General features: G+C 44.7%; 1 protein-coding gene across 1 annotated transcript in view; it reads right to left on the bottom strand.

Moving 5' to 3' along the window:
• Positions 1 to 14,660, bottom strand: part of R3HDML (R3H domain containing like) — a 119,553-nt gene that overhangs the window by 44,356 nt on the left and 60,537 nt on the right. The window contains exon 4 of the mRNA XM_063963522.1: positions 6,634 to 6,766. Coding sequence (XP_063819592.1) covers positions 6,634 to 6,766 — 133 coding nt within the window. The remainder of the gene's footprint in view (positions 1 to 6,633; positions 6,767 to 14,660) is intronic.

Raw genomic sequence — 14,660 nt, 5'->3', positions numbered from 1 at the left:
CTTTCCACTTCACCTGTAATTACTTGTATTTGTACTTTCAGATTTCCACAAACATCTGAATGGACAGCTGCAACAATGTCATCTTGTCTTTATACACTTGAAAGTCCTGTCTGAATTATCATTGCTTTTTTTGCCTACTGTACCACCCTCACATCCTCTCATTTCAAGTCAACCTTAAAATTCAATTTCTGCTTCCAATAATCAATATTTTTATTTAGCTTGAAACTAAATTATTGCCATTGAGCATACACATTTACCAACACTTTACGTTCATCTGCATTTCTGTAAATATACTGCTCTGTTTCTCTCATACAGCCTCGAATCCTATTTCCAGTTTCCCTCCCCCTATTTATCTCATCCACACCATGGGGGTAATTCCAAGTTGATCGCAGCAGGATTTTTTTTAGCAGTTGGGCAAAACCATGTGCACTGCAGGGGAGGCAGAAATAACATGTGCAGAGAGAGTTAGATTTGGGTGTGGTGTGTTCAATCTGCAATCTAATTTGCAGTGTAAAAATAAAGCAGCCAGTATTTACCCTGCAGTGCAGGGTAAATACTGGCTGCTTTATTTTTACACTGCAAATTAGATTGCAGCTTGAACACACCACACCCAAATCTAACTCTCTCTGCACATGTTATATCTGCCTCCCCTGCAGTGCACATGGTTTTGCCCAACTGCTAAAAAAAAATCCTGCTGCGATCAACTTGGAATTACGCCCCATGTTCAGGTTTTCTTGAACTCCCTTAATCACTCAGTGTCTAAACCTGTCTTTTTACCTTTATCCTTCCCCCCTAGTCTCCTGCACCTCATCCACTCTCCCATGTGTCTCCCATCCACCCCTCTACTACCTTTACCCTACTCTCTTGTTACCCCACTTTCATTCACCTCTCCTCCACCATAGTCCTACTACCCCACCACTAAGCCCTGCTCCCTCCCCCCTCTTCCTATCACTTCACCTCACCTCCAACCACATCAGTTTGAACTCCCTCCCTGTCCACCTCCTGCAGTTTCCCTTCTAGCTCAGGATCCCACATCATCATTATACACTCTTTAGTCTAGCCCTTCAAATTAATCTCACCTCAACTCTACAGCAACCATGAAAATCTCATACACATCTCTCCCACAAAGTCTCTTTGTCCTGGACTGCCAGATCTGTCAAAAACAAACTGGGCCCCACCCATATCCTCTTTATCTCTAACTACATTACTCTCCTTGCCATTACAGAAACCTGGATTTCCCCCTCTGACACCAGTACTCCTGATGATGTCTCTGCTGGGGGCCTCACATTCTCACACATACCATGGCGGTAGTGTTGGGGTCCTTCTATCCTCTTGTTACTCCTACCAACCTACCTGTATACCCCCAGAATATTTCCTTAAATTCTCTACATTTGAGGTCCATGCTATATGTCTTTTCCAAACTGTTCACCTTCGAGTTGCTGTCATTTATCATCCCTTGGCACTGCCTACAAATTCCTCAACTACATTGCTTCCTAGCTCCCTCACTTCCTCTTTTCAGACATAATGTACCCTCCATTGTCTTAGGTGATTCCCAATTGATATCCCCACAGAATCCTATGCCTCTAAACTCCTTAACTTTACATCATCGCTTGGTCTTTCCCAGTTAACCTCCTCATCCTCCCATGTGAGTAGACCCTCGCTTGATCTGGTCTTCTCTCACTTTTGTGATATTTCTGACTATTCCAACTCCCCATTCCTCCTCTCTGACATCACCTGCTCTATTTTAACTTATACTTCTCCGCTTCTCCATCTCTACGTGTTAAGGCTACCAACACTAGGTGTAACATTGAGGCTATGAAAACCATTTCGTTATCCTCCCTGCTCAACTCTCCTATTCTCTTTCTTTCCTGCCTGGAACAAGCCATGTACCTGTAAAATGCCTCCATTACTTCTGCTCTTGACTCTGTTGCTCCAGCAACCACTAATCACCCTTACAGATCAACACCTCAACACTGGCATTTCAGATTCACCAGATATCTTCAAAAATGTTCACGTACTGCCGAGTGACAGTGGTGGAAATCATGCTCTACTGCCGACTTACTCTACTTCAAATTTTTAGTGCTGCCCTTTCCCTCTAAACAGTCGTATTTTAAGAACCTCATCTCTTCTCAAAAAACCCTGTTGTCTCTTTGCTACTGATAACTCCCTGAATCCATACGTCAGGACACTACATCCCACTAGACACTCAGTAACCTGCCCCCTCCTTTCCCTGCTTTTCTTTCCTTCCACTCCCTGCTTGACCCATTTCAGTCTGGCCTCCATTCTCTCCACTCCACTAAAACTGCCTTAATGAAAGTCTGCAATGACTGCCATGTTGCCAAATCCAAGGGCCACTACTCTCTGCTTTTTCTCCTTGACATCTCTGCTACTTTGACACTGTGGACAACCCTCTCCTACTGCAAACCCTTCATTCCATTGGCTGTGTGATACGGCCCTTTCGAGGCTGTCCTTCTACCTCTCTGACCACTGCTTCTCTGTCTCCTCTCATGACTCCACCTCCCACGCAATTCCTCTAACACTATGTCCCCCCCAAAGTTCTGTTCTTGGACTTCTCCTTTTCTCTTTTTATATATCCTCCTTAGGTGAGCTTATTAGCTCTTTTGACTTCCAATATCATCTCTATGAAGATAATACTAAAAGCTACCTTTCCTGCCCTGAACTTTTCCCCTCTCACCTCAGTTCTCCAACTGTCTCTCTGCTATCTCTTCTTGGATATTCAAGCACTTTCTTAAGCTTAACATGTCTAAGACTGAGCTGATCATCTACCACGTTATCTGTTGATAGCACAGCTATCTCATCTAGCCCTCAAGTACGTTGTCTTGGAGTTATCCTTGACTCCTTCCTCTCCTTAAAACCACACATTCAGTACCTCTTTCAATCCTGCCGTTTCCGTCTCAAAAATATTCCCGGGATCAGATCCTTTCTCACCCTGGATGCTACTAAGACTCAATCTAGATTGGACTACTGTAATCTCCTCCTATCTGGACTCCCTGACTACTGCGTCTCTCCACTACAATCTATTGTCAGTGCTGCTGCCCGGCTCATCTTCCTCTCCTGTCTGTTTACTTCCTCCAACTCCCACCTCCAAGTTTTTGCACATGCTTCTCCCTATCTCTGGAATTCTCTACCTCTCTCTATCTCTACAAAACATCAAATGGGCTCTCAAGACACACTACTTCATCAAACCCAGCCATCCCTCAGCCTAACCCTTTGTTCCATGCTCACTTCTACCCCATCTGTGTTACCCCTGCCTGTTTGCCCTTCCCCTTTAGAATGTAAGCTGTCATGAGCAGGGCCCTCTTTCCTCATGTGCTTTTCCCTCTCTTACATAAACTATTTTCTACACCATACTCACTATAATGGGACCTAACCCTCGGTTCTTGCCACCCTGATGCTTATTTCAGTGTCATGTCCGCTGATGCAGAAATATTTATATACCATGTACTTGTCCTACATTGTGTTGTACTGTAAGTCACTGTTTTCTTGTTTTACTCAATTGTTTCTGTACTGTGTTAGGTGCTGTGGAACCTTTGTGGCACCATATAAATAAAGGATCATAATAATAATAATAATAATAATAATAATACAAGACCCCAAGATTCTAGGTTCTGGCCAAGCATCAATCTCGCTACTCTGATTTCAGCTGGACAGTCTCAATTTTGGGGAACTGTCCTGCTTTCTGCTGGTTTCAGAATCCATCACTTTCAGCAACTATTAGCTTGCCTAGGTGACTAAAGTGGTTCAGTGAAATATTCTGATTAGCTATACATAGTCAAATAATGACCCTCTCTTTTTTTAATTCTTAGATCAAATTTAATCAGATAGCATTCACAATGTATTTCTTGGTTAGGGAGGGTTATCAAAAAGAACAGGCTACTTTGGGCCTGATTCAGAGGTGGATGCTGCTTTGTCAGCTCTTGCATCTGATGCCGGGGTCACAGCTGCGAAAATATGAAAAATGCATTTTCAGCTTTCCCCTGGTGTAGATGCCTGTGTCTGAATGTGCAAGCACTAAGTCACCCACTTTCAGCGTCACTGCGCCATACAGCATCGCTGGTGATTCTTCACATGCCACTGTTGGCAGACCTTTATATGCCATCAACATTTGCACCAGCCCTATGGCAGGTGCAGTTTCTCTATCTGACACTGGCCTCTGTGGTTGCGGCTGTGCGTTTAGGAACACAGCCGCTTTCACTGACACAGCTGAGACACGTCCACAAAACGTATATGAAACTGACTTTTGTGTTCATTTCTAGCAACCTCCCAGACACCTCCCAACACTTTGCTGATACCACCTGTCCCAATCGCAACATCACCTTTGTGCATACACTTTGTGTAACGCATTTGCTGTAGACAAGTACTTCGGCATTGTTTGACTCTGACTAATGCCCCATACACACGGGGCGACTTGTGCCTGTGTGCTAAGTGATGTAGGTTAGCACAGATCACTCAGCACACATTGCTATACACACAGCAATGTGTGCTGAGTGATCTGTGCTAACCAGTGTTTTTTATGCACATGCTAGGTGATCTAACTAGTTCTTGCCTGTATGTGCTAAAGATCTCAATGGGCAATGGCAACGCACGAGACTGCCCATCGCCATCGCCATGGGGTATTCACACAGAGTGATCCGTGCTTAATTTCTAAGCGATCTAGACAGATCACTTTGAAAATAGGTAAAAAATGTTAATAAATCTGCAATAATCTCAAAAAAACTATTATCACGTTGTCATTATGGGGTATTGTGTGTAGAATTTTGAGGGAAAAAATTAATTTATTTCATTTTGGAATTAGGCTGTAACATAACAAAATGTGTAAAAAGTAAAGTGCTGTGAATACTTTCTGAATGCACTGTATTTTGGTATGTTTGCAGTGCAACATGGTTTTGCCAAGGTTCACAGTTACTTCCTTTTTTTGCTTTACTCTCACCTCAGACGTTTACAGGGGCTGCGGAGGCTATACTCACAGCCCGCACCTGCCCTCACCTGACAACGCGCATGAGACCGCTGACAACGCGCATGAAACCCCTGGCAACACACATGAAACCCCTGGCAACATGCAGGAGACCCCTGGCAATGTGTATGAAACACCTGGCAATGCACATGAAACCCTTGGCAACGAGCATGGCACCCAGAGCATGAAACCCCTGACAACGTGCATGAATTCCTTGGTAACGAGCATGAGATCCCTGACAACAGGCAGGTAATTTAAAAGTAATTAGAAGCCTTACTGTGGCATAATTTGTAAGGGGCATTATGGTGTGTGGGGCATAAAATGGTGGGAAAAGGGCCCTAATTTGCACACCTTAATTAGGTAGTGAGGTGCTACTCTGCTTGAGACTTAGTAATGTATACAGAGGGAAAAGGTAGCATAAAATGGTGTCAAGGCCATAACTATGTGTGTCATAATATGTAATTGGCGTTACGGTGTGTGGCATAACACATAATGGGTGTTACGGTGTGTAGCATGGGTGGTCTTCAGTATGCCGGCTGTCGGGATCCCGGCGCACAGTATACCGGCAACGGAATCCCGACAGCCGGCATACCAACACTTATTCTCCCTCGTGGGGGTCCACGACCCCCCTGGAGGGAGAATAAAATAGCGTGGCACCGTGCCCGCAGCGTGGTGAGCGCAGTGAGCCCGCAAGGGGCTCATTTGCGCTCGCCACACTGTCGGTAAGCCGGCGATCGGGCTCCCGGCGCCGGTATGCTGGTCGCCAGGAGCCCGACCGCCGGCATACCATACCACACCCGTGTAGCATAATGTGTAATAGACATCACGGTGTGTGGCATAATATGTGATCGGTATTACGGTGTGTGGCATAACGTGTAATAGACATTATGGTGTGTGGCATAACGTGTAATAGGCATTACGGTGTGTGGCATAATGTGTAACCATCATTACGGTGTGTCGCATTACGGTGTGTGGTATATTGCGTAATGGGCATTATGGTGTGTGGCATATTGTGTAATAGGCATTACGGTGTGTGGCATATTGTGTAATGGGCATTACGGTGTGTGGCATAATGTGTAATGGGCATTACTATAAGGTGGAAAAATGACAAATAATGTAAGGGACATGAATCAGTATTTTTATTTCCTGTGGTAGGCAATGTCTGGGCGTGTGGGTTGCAAAACTGGGGTATAAGGTAGTCTTTCCTGCAAGGCCATGCCCCTTGCAGCAAAGTCACACCCCTTACAGCGAGGCCACACCCCTTTTTTGTGGCACGTGCAAACTCTTCATTCTTGCAAAAGCCCCCCTACTGTAGCTCCTCCCAAATTATCCACAGCTCCGCCCACCACTGCCCACCCACGGGAGTTCCTGAACCTATTTTTCTACAAAAATAGCACTGGAGGTGCATTTGTTGTGAGGCTTCCAGAATGTACACTTCAATGCCCACATAAACTGGTGTCTGCTGGACTGTCAGAAGATCACATGTGAAGTTCCTGATATGTATCATACATTTGTATATTAGAACTCAAAGGTTGTCAAGATGTAGCTCCTTACCAGCCACTGGAAGAACCTCTACAACAGCTGAAGAACCATAGGTCGAAAAAACCTGTTCTAAAACAACAATAATAGATTATCAAGGAAATTTATTGGTGCGATACCTGTGTATAGTGGCTGCACACTGAGCCGCTACATTTGCTTGGACAGCTGGGGTTACACTCTCGTGGGTAAGGAAATGAGTAATGCTGTTTTTCATCATGCCAAGCTTTTACCAGATCTATGATTGATTTATACCTGCAAAACACAATCATTTAAAATCGTAAAGCATCAACAAAATGAACTAACATGATTTCCTTTCACTAATATTATTATCATGTTTTATTATTGTGAAATAAAAATAGTATCATGTACTATACTAGTATCATATCTATAACTTTTACATAATGTTTTCCCTTCAATTTTCATCCAAAGTATGCTTGCTCCAGCTGCTTACAGAACAAATCTGGCAGCCACAAAGGCATCATCAGATAGCATATGTATGTCATTTCACATTTATTTTGCCCAACTTCAGAGCCGGCCATAGGCATAGGCAAACTAGGCAATTGCCTAGGGCATTTGATATGCCTAGGGGCATCAGCAGCTTCTGCTGATTAAAATGATATGCGGCATGCCTGTATTCTGTGTGTAGAATTTTATATGCAGATACAGCCACAGTCTCACACAGTATATAGGCATGCTGCATATCATTTTAATCAGCAGAAGCTGCGTGTGCATCCTAGGTACATAGCAATGCAAATAAGATGTATTTTAATAAAGAAGAAAAGGTGCCCGATGTTAGCATTGAGGCAAGATTTATGAGGACACATCTGTATCCAAGCAGAGGCAGAGGTCACAGTGTTAGTGGCAGTGTGAGTGCTGTGTGCATGTGAGTGGGTTGGTTGTGCAGTAGTGTTCGGAATATGTGTAAGGAGCATGATGTGTGTCATGTAAAAATGCATTAATAATGTGCAACATATGTGTAAGGGGCACTATGTGTGTCATTATGTGTATAAGGGCATTAATAATGGGAGGCATATGTGTAACAGGGTACTACTGTATGTGTGTAATTATGTGTATAGGGGCACTAATAATGTGAAGCAAATGTGTAGGGGTCACTATTAGAGATGAGCGGGTTCGGTTTCTCTGAAACCGAACCCGCACGAACTTCATGTTTTTTTTACGGGTCCGAGCAGACTCGGATCCTCCCGCCTTGCTCGGTTAACCCGAGCGCGCCCGAACGTCATCATGACGCTGTCGGATTCTCGCGAGACTCGGATTCTATATAAGGAGCCGCGCGTCGCCGCCATTTTCACACGTGCATTGAGATTGATAGGGAGAGGACGTGGCTGGCGTCCTCTCCATTAGAAATTAGATTAGAAGAGAGAGAGAGATTGTGCAGAGTCAGACAGAGTTTACCACAGTGACCAGTGCAGTTGTTGTTAGTTAACTTTTATTTATTTTAATATAATATATCCGTTCTCTGCTATATCCGTTCTCTGCCTGAAAAAAAACGATACACAGCAGCAGCCAGTCACACAGTGTGACTCAGTCTGTGTGCACTCAGCTCAGCCCAGTGTGCTGCACATCAATGTATAAAAGGCAAAGCTTATAATAATTGTGGGGGAGACTGGGGAGCACTGCAGGTTGTTATAGCAGGAGCCCCCAGGAGTACATAATATTATATTAATTTAAAATTAAACAGTGCACACTTTTGCTGCAGGAGTGCCACTGCCAGTGTGACTAGTGGTGACCAGTGCCTGACCACCAGTATAGTAGTATATTGTTGTATGTATTGTATACTATCTCTTTATCAACCAGTCTATATTAGCAGCAGACACAGTACAGTGCGGTAGTTCACGGCTGTGGCTACCTCTGTGTCGGCAGTCGGAACTCGGCAGGCAGTCCGTCCATCCATAATTGTATTACAATATATACCACCTAACCGTGGTATTTTTTTTTCTTTCTTTATACCGTCGTCATAGTGTCATACTAGTTGTTACGAGTATACTACTATCTCTTTATCAACCAGTGTACAGTGCGGTAGTTCACGGCTGTGGCTACCTCTGTGTCGGCAGTCGGCAGGCAGTCCGTCCATCCATAATTGTATTATTATTATAATATATACCACCTAACCGTGGTTTTTTTTTCATTCTTTATACCGTCATAGTGTCATACTAGTTGTTACGAGTATACTACTATCTCTTTATCAACCAGTGTACAGTGCGGTAGTTCACGGCTGTGGCTACCTCTGTGTCGGCAGTCGGCAGGCAGTCCGTCCATCCATAATTGTATTATTATTATAATATATACCACCTAACCGTGGTTTTTTTTTCATTCTTTATACCGTCGTCATAGTGTCATACTAGTTGTTACGAGTATACTACTATCTCTTTATCAACCAGTGTACAGTGCGGTAGTTCACGGCTGTGGCTACCTCTGTGTCGGCAGTCGGCAGGCAGTCCGTCCATCCATAATTGTATTATTATTATAATATATACCACCTAACTGTGGTATTTTTTTTTCTTTCTTTATACCGTCGTCATAGTGTCATACTAGTTGTTACGAGTATACTACTATCTCTTTATCAACCAGTGTACAGTGCGGTAGTTCACGGCTGTGGCTACCTCTGTGTCGGCAGTCGGCAGGCAGTCCGTCCATCCATAATTGTATTATTATTATAATATATACCACCTAACTGTGGTATTTTTTTTTCTTTCTTTATACCGTCGTCATAGTGTCATACTAGTTGTTACGAGTATACTACTATCTCTTTATCAACCAGTGTACAGTGCGGTAGTTCACGGCTGTGGCTACCTCTGTGTCGGCAGTCGGCAGGCAGTCCGTCCATCCATAATTGTATTATTATTATAATATATACCACCTAACCGTGGTTTTTTTTTCATTCTTTATACCGTCGTCATAGTGTCATACTAGTTGTTACGAGTATACTACTATCTCTTTATCAACCAGTGTACAGTGCGGTAGTTCACGGCTGTGGCTACCTCTGTGTCGGCACTCGGCAGGCAGTCCGTCCATCCATAATTGTATTATTATTATAATATATACCACCTAACCGTGGTTTTTTTTTCATTCTTTATACCGTCGTCATAGTGTCATACTAGTTGTTACGAGTATACTACTATCTCTTTATCAACCAGTGTACAGTGCGGTAGTTCACGGCTGTGGCTACCTCTGTGTCGGCAGTCGGCAGGCAGTCCGTCCATCCATAATTGTATTATTATTATAATATATACCACCTAACTGTGGTATTTTTTTTTCTTTCTTTATACCGTCGTCATAGTGTCATACTAGTTGTTACGAGTATACTACTATCTCTTTATCAACCAGTGTACAGTGCGGTAGTTCACGGCTGTGGCTACCTCTGTGTCGGCAGTCGGCAGGCAGTCCGTCCATCCATAATTGTATTATTATTATAATATATACCACCTAACCGTGGTTTTTTTATACCACCTAACCGTGGCAGTCCGTCCATAATTGTATACTAGTATCCAATCCATCCATCTCCATTGTTTACCTGAGGTGCCTTTTAGTTCTGCCTATAAAATATGGAGAACAAAAAAGTTGAGGTTCCAAAATTAGGGAAAGATCAAGATCCACTTCCACCTCGTGCTGAAGCTGCTGCCACTAGTCATGGCCGAGACGATGAAATGCCAGCAACGTCGTCTGCCAAGGCCGATGCCCAATGTCATAGTACAGAGCATGTCAAATCCAAAACACCAAATATCAGAAAAAAAAGGACTCCAAAACCTAAAATAAAATTGTCGGAGGAGAAGCGTAAACTTGCCAATATGCCATTTACCACACGGAGTGGCAAGGAACGGCTGAGGCCCTGGCCTATGTTCATGGCTAGTGGTTCAGCTTCACATGAGGATGGAAGCACTCAGCCTCTCGCTAGAAAACTGAAAAGACTCAAGCTGGCAAAAGCACCGCAAAGAACTGTGCGTTCTTTGAAATCCCAAATCCACAAGGAGAGTCCAATTGTGTCGTTTGCGATGCCTGACCTTCCCAACACTGGACGTGAAGAGCATGCGCCTTCCACTATTTGCATGCCCCCTGCAAGTGCTGGAAGGAGCACCCGCAGTCCAGTTCCTGATAGTCAGATTGAAGATGTCAGTGTTGAAGTACACCAGGATGAGGAGGATATGGGTGTTGCTGGCGCTGGGGAGGAAATTGACCAGGAGGATTCTGATGGTGAGGTGGTTTGTTTAAGTCAGGCACCCGGGGAGACACCTGTTGTCCGTGGGAGGAATATGGCCGTTGACATGCCAGGTGAAAATACCAAAAAAATCAGCTCTTCGGTGTGGAGGTATTTCACCAGAAATGCGGACAACAGGTGTCAAGCCGTGTGTTCCCTTTGTCAAGCTGTAATAAGTAGGGGTAAGGACGTTAACCACCTCGGAACATCCTCCCTTATACGTCACCTGCAGCGCATTCATAATAAGTCAGTGACAAGTTCAAAAACTTTGGGTGACAGCGGAAGCAGTCCACTGACCAGTAAATCCCTTCCTCTTGTAACCAAGCTCACGCAAACCACCCCACCAACTCCCTCAGTGTCAATTTCCTCCTTCCCCAGGAATGCCAATAGTCCTGCAGGCCATGTCACTGGCAAGTCTGACGAGTCCTCTCCTGCCTGTGATTCCTCCGATGCATCCTTGCGTGTAACGCCTACTGCTGCTGGCGCTGCTGTTGTTGCCGCTGGGAGTCGATGGTCATCCCAGAGGGGAAGTCGTAAGCCCACTTGTACTACTTCCAGTAAGCAATTGACTGTTCAACAGTCCTTTGCGAGGAAGATGAAATATCACAGCAGTCATCCTACTGCAAAGCGGATAACTGAGTCCTTGACAACTATGTTGGTGTTAGACGTGCGTCCGGTATCCGCCGTTAGTTCACAGGGAACTAGACAATTTATTGAGGCAGTGTGCCCCCGTTACCAAATACCATCTAGGTTCCACTTCTCTAGGCAGGCGATACCGAGAATGTACACGGACGTCAGAAAAAGACTCACCAGTGTCCTAAAAAATGCAGTTGTACCCAATGTCCACTTAACCACGGACATGTGGACAAGTGGAGCAGGGCAGGGTCAGGACTATATGACTGTGACAGCCCACTGGGTAGATGTATGGACTCCCGCCGCAAGAACAGCAGCGGCGGCACCAGTAGCAGCATCTCGCAAACGCCAACTCTTTCCTAGGCAGGCTACGCTTTGTATCACCGCTTTCCAGAATACGCACACAGCTGAAAACCTCTTACGGCAACTGAGGAAGATCATCGCGGAATGGCTTACCCCAATTGGACTCTCCTGTGGATTTGTGGCATCGGACAACGCCAGCAATATTGTGTGTGCATTAAATATGGGCAAATTCCAGCACGTCCCATGTTTTGCACATACCTTGAATTTGGTGGTGCAGAATTTTTTAAAAAACGACAGGGGCATGCAAGAGATGCTGTCGGTGGCCAGAAAAATTGCGGGACACTTTCGGCGTACAGGCACCACGTACAGAAGACTGGAGCACCACCAAAAACTACTGAACCTGCCCTGCCATCATCTGAAGCAAGAAGTGGTAACGAGGTGGAATTCAACCCTCTATATGCTTCAGAGGTTGGAGGAGCAGCAAAAGGCCATTCAAGCCTATACAATTGAGCACGATATAGGAGATGGAATGCACCTGTCTCAAGTGCAGTGGAGAATGATTTCAACGTTGTGCAAGGTTCTGATGCCCTTTGAACTTGCCACACGTGAAGTCAGTTCAGACACTGCCAGCCTGAGTCAGGTCATTCCCCTCATCAGGCTTTTGCAGAAGAAGCTGGAGGCATTGAAGAAGGAGCTAACACGGAGCGATTCCGCTAGGCATGTGGGACTTGTGGATGCAGCCCTTAATTCGCTTAACAAGGATTCACGGGTGGTCAATCTGTTGAAATCAGAGCACTACATTTTGGCCACCGTGCTCGATCCTAGATTTAAAGCCTACCTTGGATCTCTCTTTCCGGCAGACACAGGTCTGCTGGGGTTGAAAGACCTGCTGGTGACAAAATTGTCAAGTCAAGCGGAACGCGACCTGTCAACATCTCCTCCTTCACATTCTCCCGCAACTGGGGGTGCGAGGAAAAGGCTCAGAATTCCGAGCCCACCCGCTGGCGGTGATGCAGGGCAGTCTGGAGCGACTGCTGATGCTGACATCTGGTCCGGACTGAAGGACCTGACAACGATTACGGACATGTCGTCTACTGTCACTGCATATGATTCTCTCAACATTGATAGAATGGTGGAGGATTATATGAGTGACCGCATCCAAGTAGGCACGTCACAGTCCGTACTTATACTGGCAGGAAAAAGAGGCAATTTGGAGGCCCTTGCACAAACTGGCTTTATTCTACCTAAGTTGCCCTCCCACAAGTGTGTACTCCGAAAGAGTGTTTAGTGCCGCCGCTCACCTTGTCAGCAATCGGCGTACGAGGTTACATCCAGAAAATGTGGAGAAGATGATGTTCATTAAAATGAATTATAATCAATTCCTCCGCGGAGACATTGACCAGCAGCAATTGCCTCCACAAAGTACACAGGGAGCTGAGATGGTGGATTCCAGTGGGGACGAATTGATAATCTGTGAGGAGGGGGATGTACACGGTGATATATCGGAGGGTGAAGATGAGGTGGACATCTTGCCTCTGTAGAGCCAGTTTGTGCAAGGAGAGATTAATTGCTTCTTTTTTGGGGGGGGTCCAAACCAACCCGTCATATCAGTCACAGTCGTGTGGCAGACCCTGTCACTGAAATGATGGGTTGGTTAAAGTGTGCATGTCCTGTTTTGTTTATACAACATAAGGGTGGGTGGGAGGGCCCAAGGATAATTCCATCTTGCACCTCTTTTTTCTTTTCTTTTTCTTTGCATCATGTGCTGATTGGGGAGGGTTTTTTGGAAGGGACATCCTGCGTGACACTGCAGTGCCACTCCTAGATGGGCCCGGTGTTTGTGTCGGCCACTAGGGTCGCTTATCTTTCTCACACAGTCAGCTACCTCATTGCGCCTCTTTTTTTCTTTGCGTCATGTGCTGTTTGGGGAGGGTTTTTTGGAAGGGACATCCTGCGTGACACTGCAGTGCCACTCCTAGATGGGCCCGGTGTTTGTGTCGGCCACTAGGGTCGCTTATCTTACTCACACAGCGACCTCGGTGCAAATTTTAGGACTAAAAATAATATTGTGAGGTGTGATGTGTTCAGAATAGGCTGAAAATGAGTGTAAATTATGTTTTTTGAGGTTAATAATACTTTGGGATCAAAATTACCCCCAAATTCTATGATTTAAGCTGTTTTTTAGGGTTTTTTGAAAAAAACACCCGAATCCAAAACACACCCGAATCCGACAAAAAAAATTCGGTGAGGTTTTGCCAAAACGCGGTCGAACCCAAAACACGGCCGCGGAACCGAACCCAAAACCAAAACACAAAACCCGAAAAATTTCAGGCGCTCATCTCTAGTCACTATGTGTGTCATTATGTGTATAAGGGCATTAATAATGTGTGGCATATGTGTAAGGTACATTATGTGTAAAAGGGCATTAATAAAGGTTGTCATAATGTGTAAGGTGCACTATGTTTATAAGGACATTGATGATGTGTCTCATACTGTATGTGTAAGGGGCATTACTGTGTGGAATTATGTGTATAAATGCATTACTAATGTGTGGCATTAAGTGTATAAGGTGTTTTACTATGTGGTGTTGCCTATAGAAAGGGCATTACTTTGTCGTCTAATGTGAATAAAAAGCAATAAGGTGTGGTGTAATGTGATTAAGGAGCAATTCAGTGTGATGTAATGTGAATAAGGAGCTCTACTGTGAGAGAGTAATGTTTATAAGGTACAGTGATACTACTGTGGGATGTAATATGAATTATGGACACTATCGCATGATCAAATGTGAATAAAGTAGAGATGTGCACCGGAAATTTTTCGGGTTTTGTGTTTTGGTTTTGGGTTCGGTTCTGTGGCCATGTTTTGGGTTCGAACGCGTTTTGGCAAAACCTCACCGAATTTTTTTTGTCGGATTCGGGTGTGTTTTGGATTCGGGTGTTTTTAAAAAAAAAAACTAAAAAACAGCTTAAATCATAGAATTTGGGGGTCATTTTGATC

The sequence above is a fragment of the Pseudophryne corroboree genome, chromosome 3 (assembly GCF_028390025.1).
Source record: "Pseudophryne corroboree isolate aPseCor3 chromosome 3, aPseCor3.hap2, whole genome shotgun sequence".
Lineage (NCBI taxonomy): Eukaryota > Metazoa > Chordata > Amphibia > Anura > Myobatrachidae > Pseudophryne > Pseudophryne corroboree.
The sequence above is the reverse complement of the archived record's forward strand: the minus strand, read 5'-3'. Positions and strand labels throughout refer to the sequence as shown.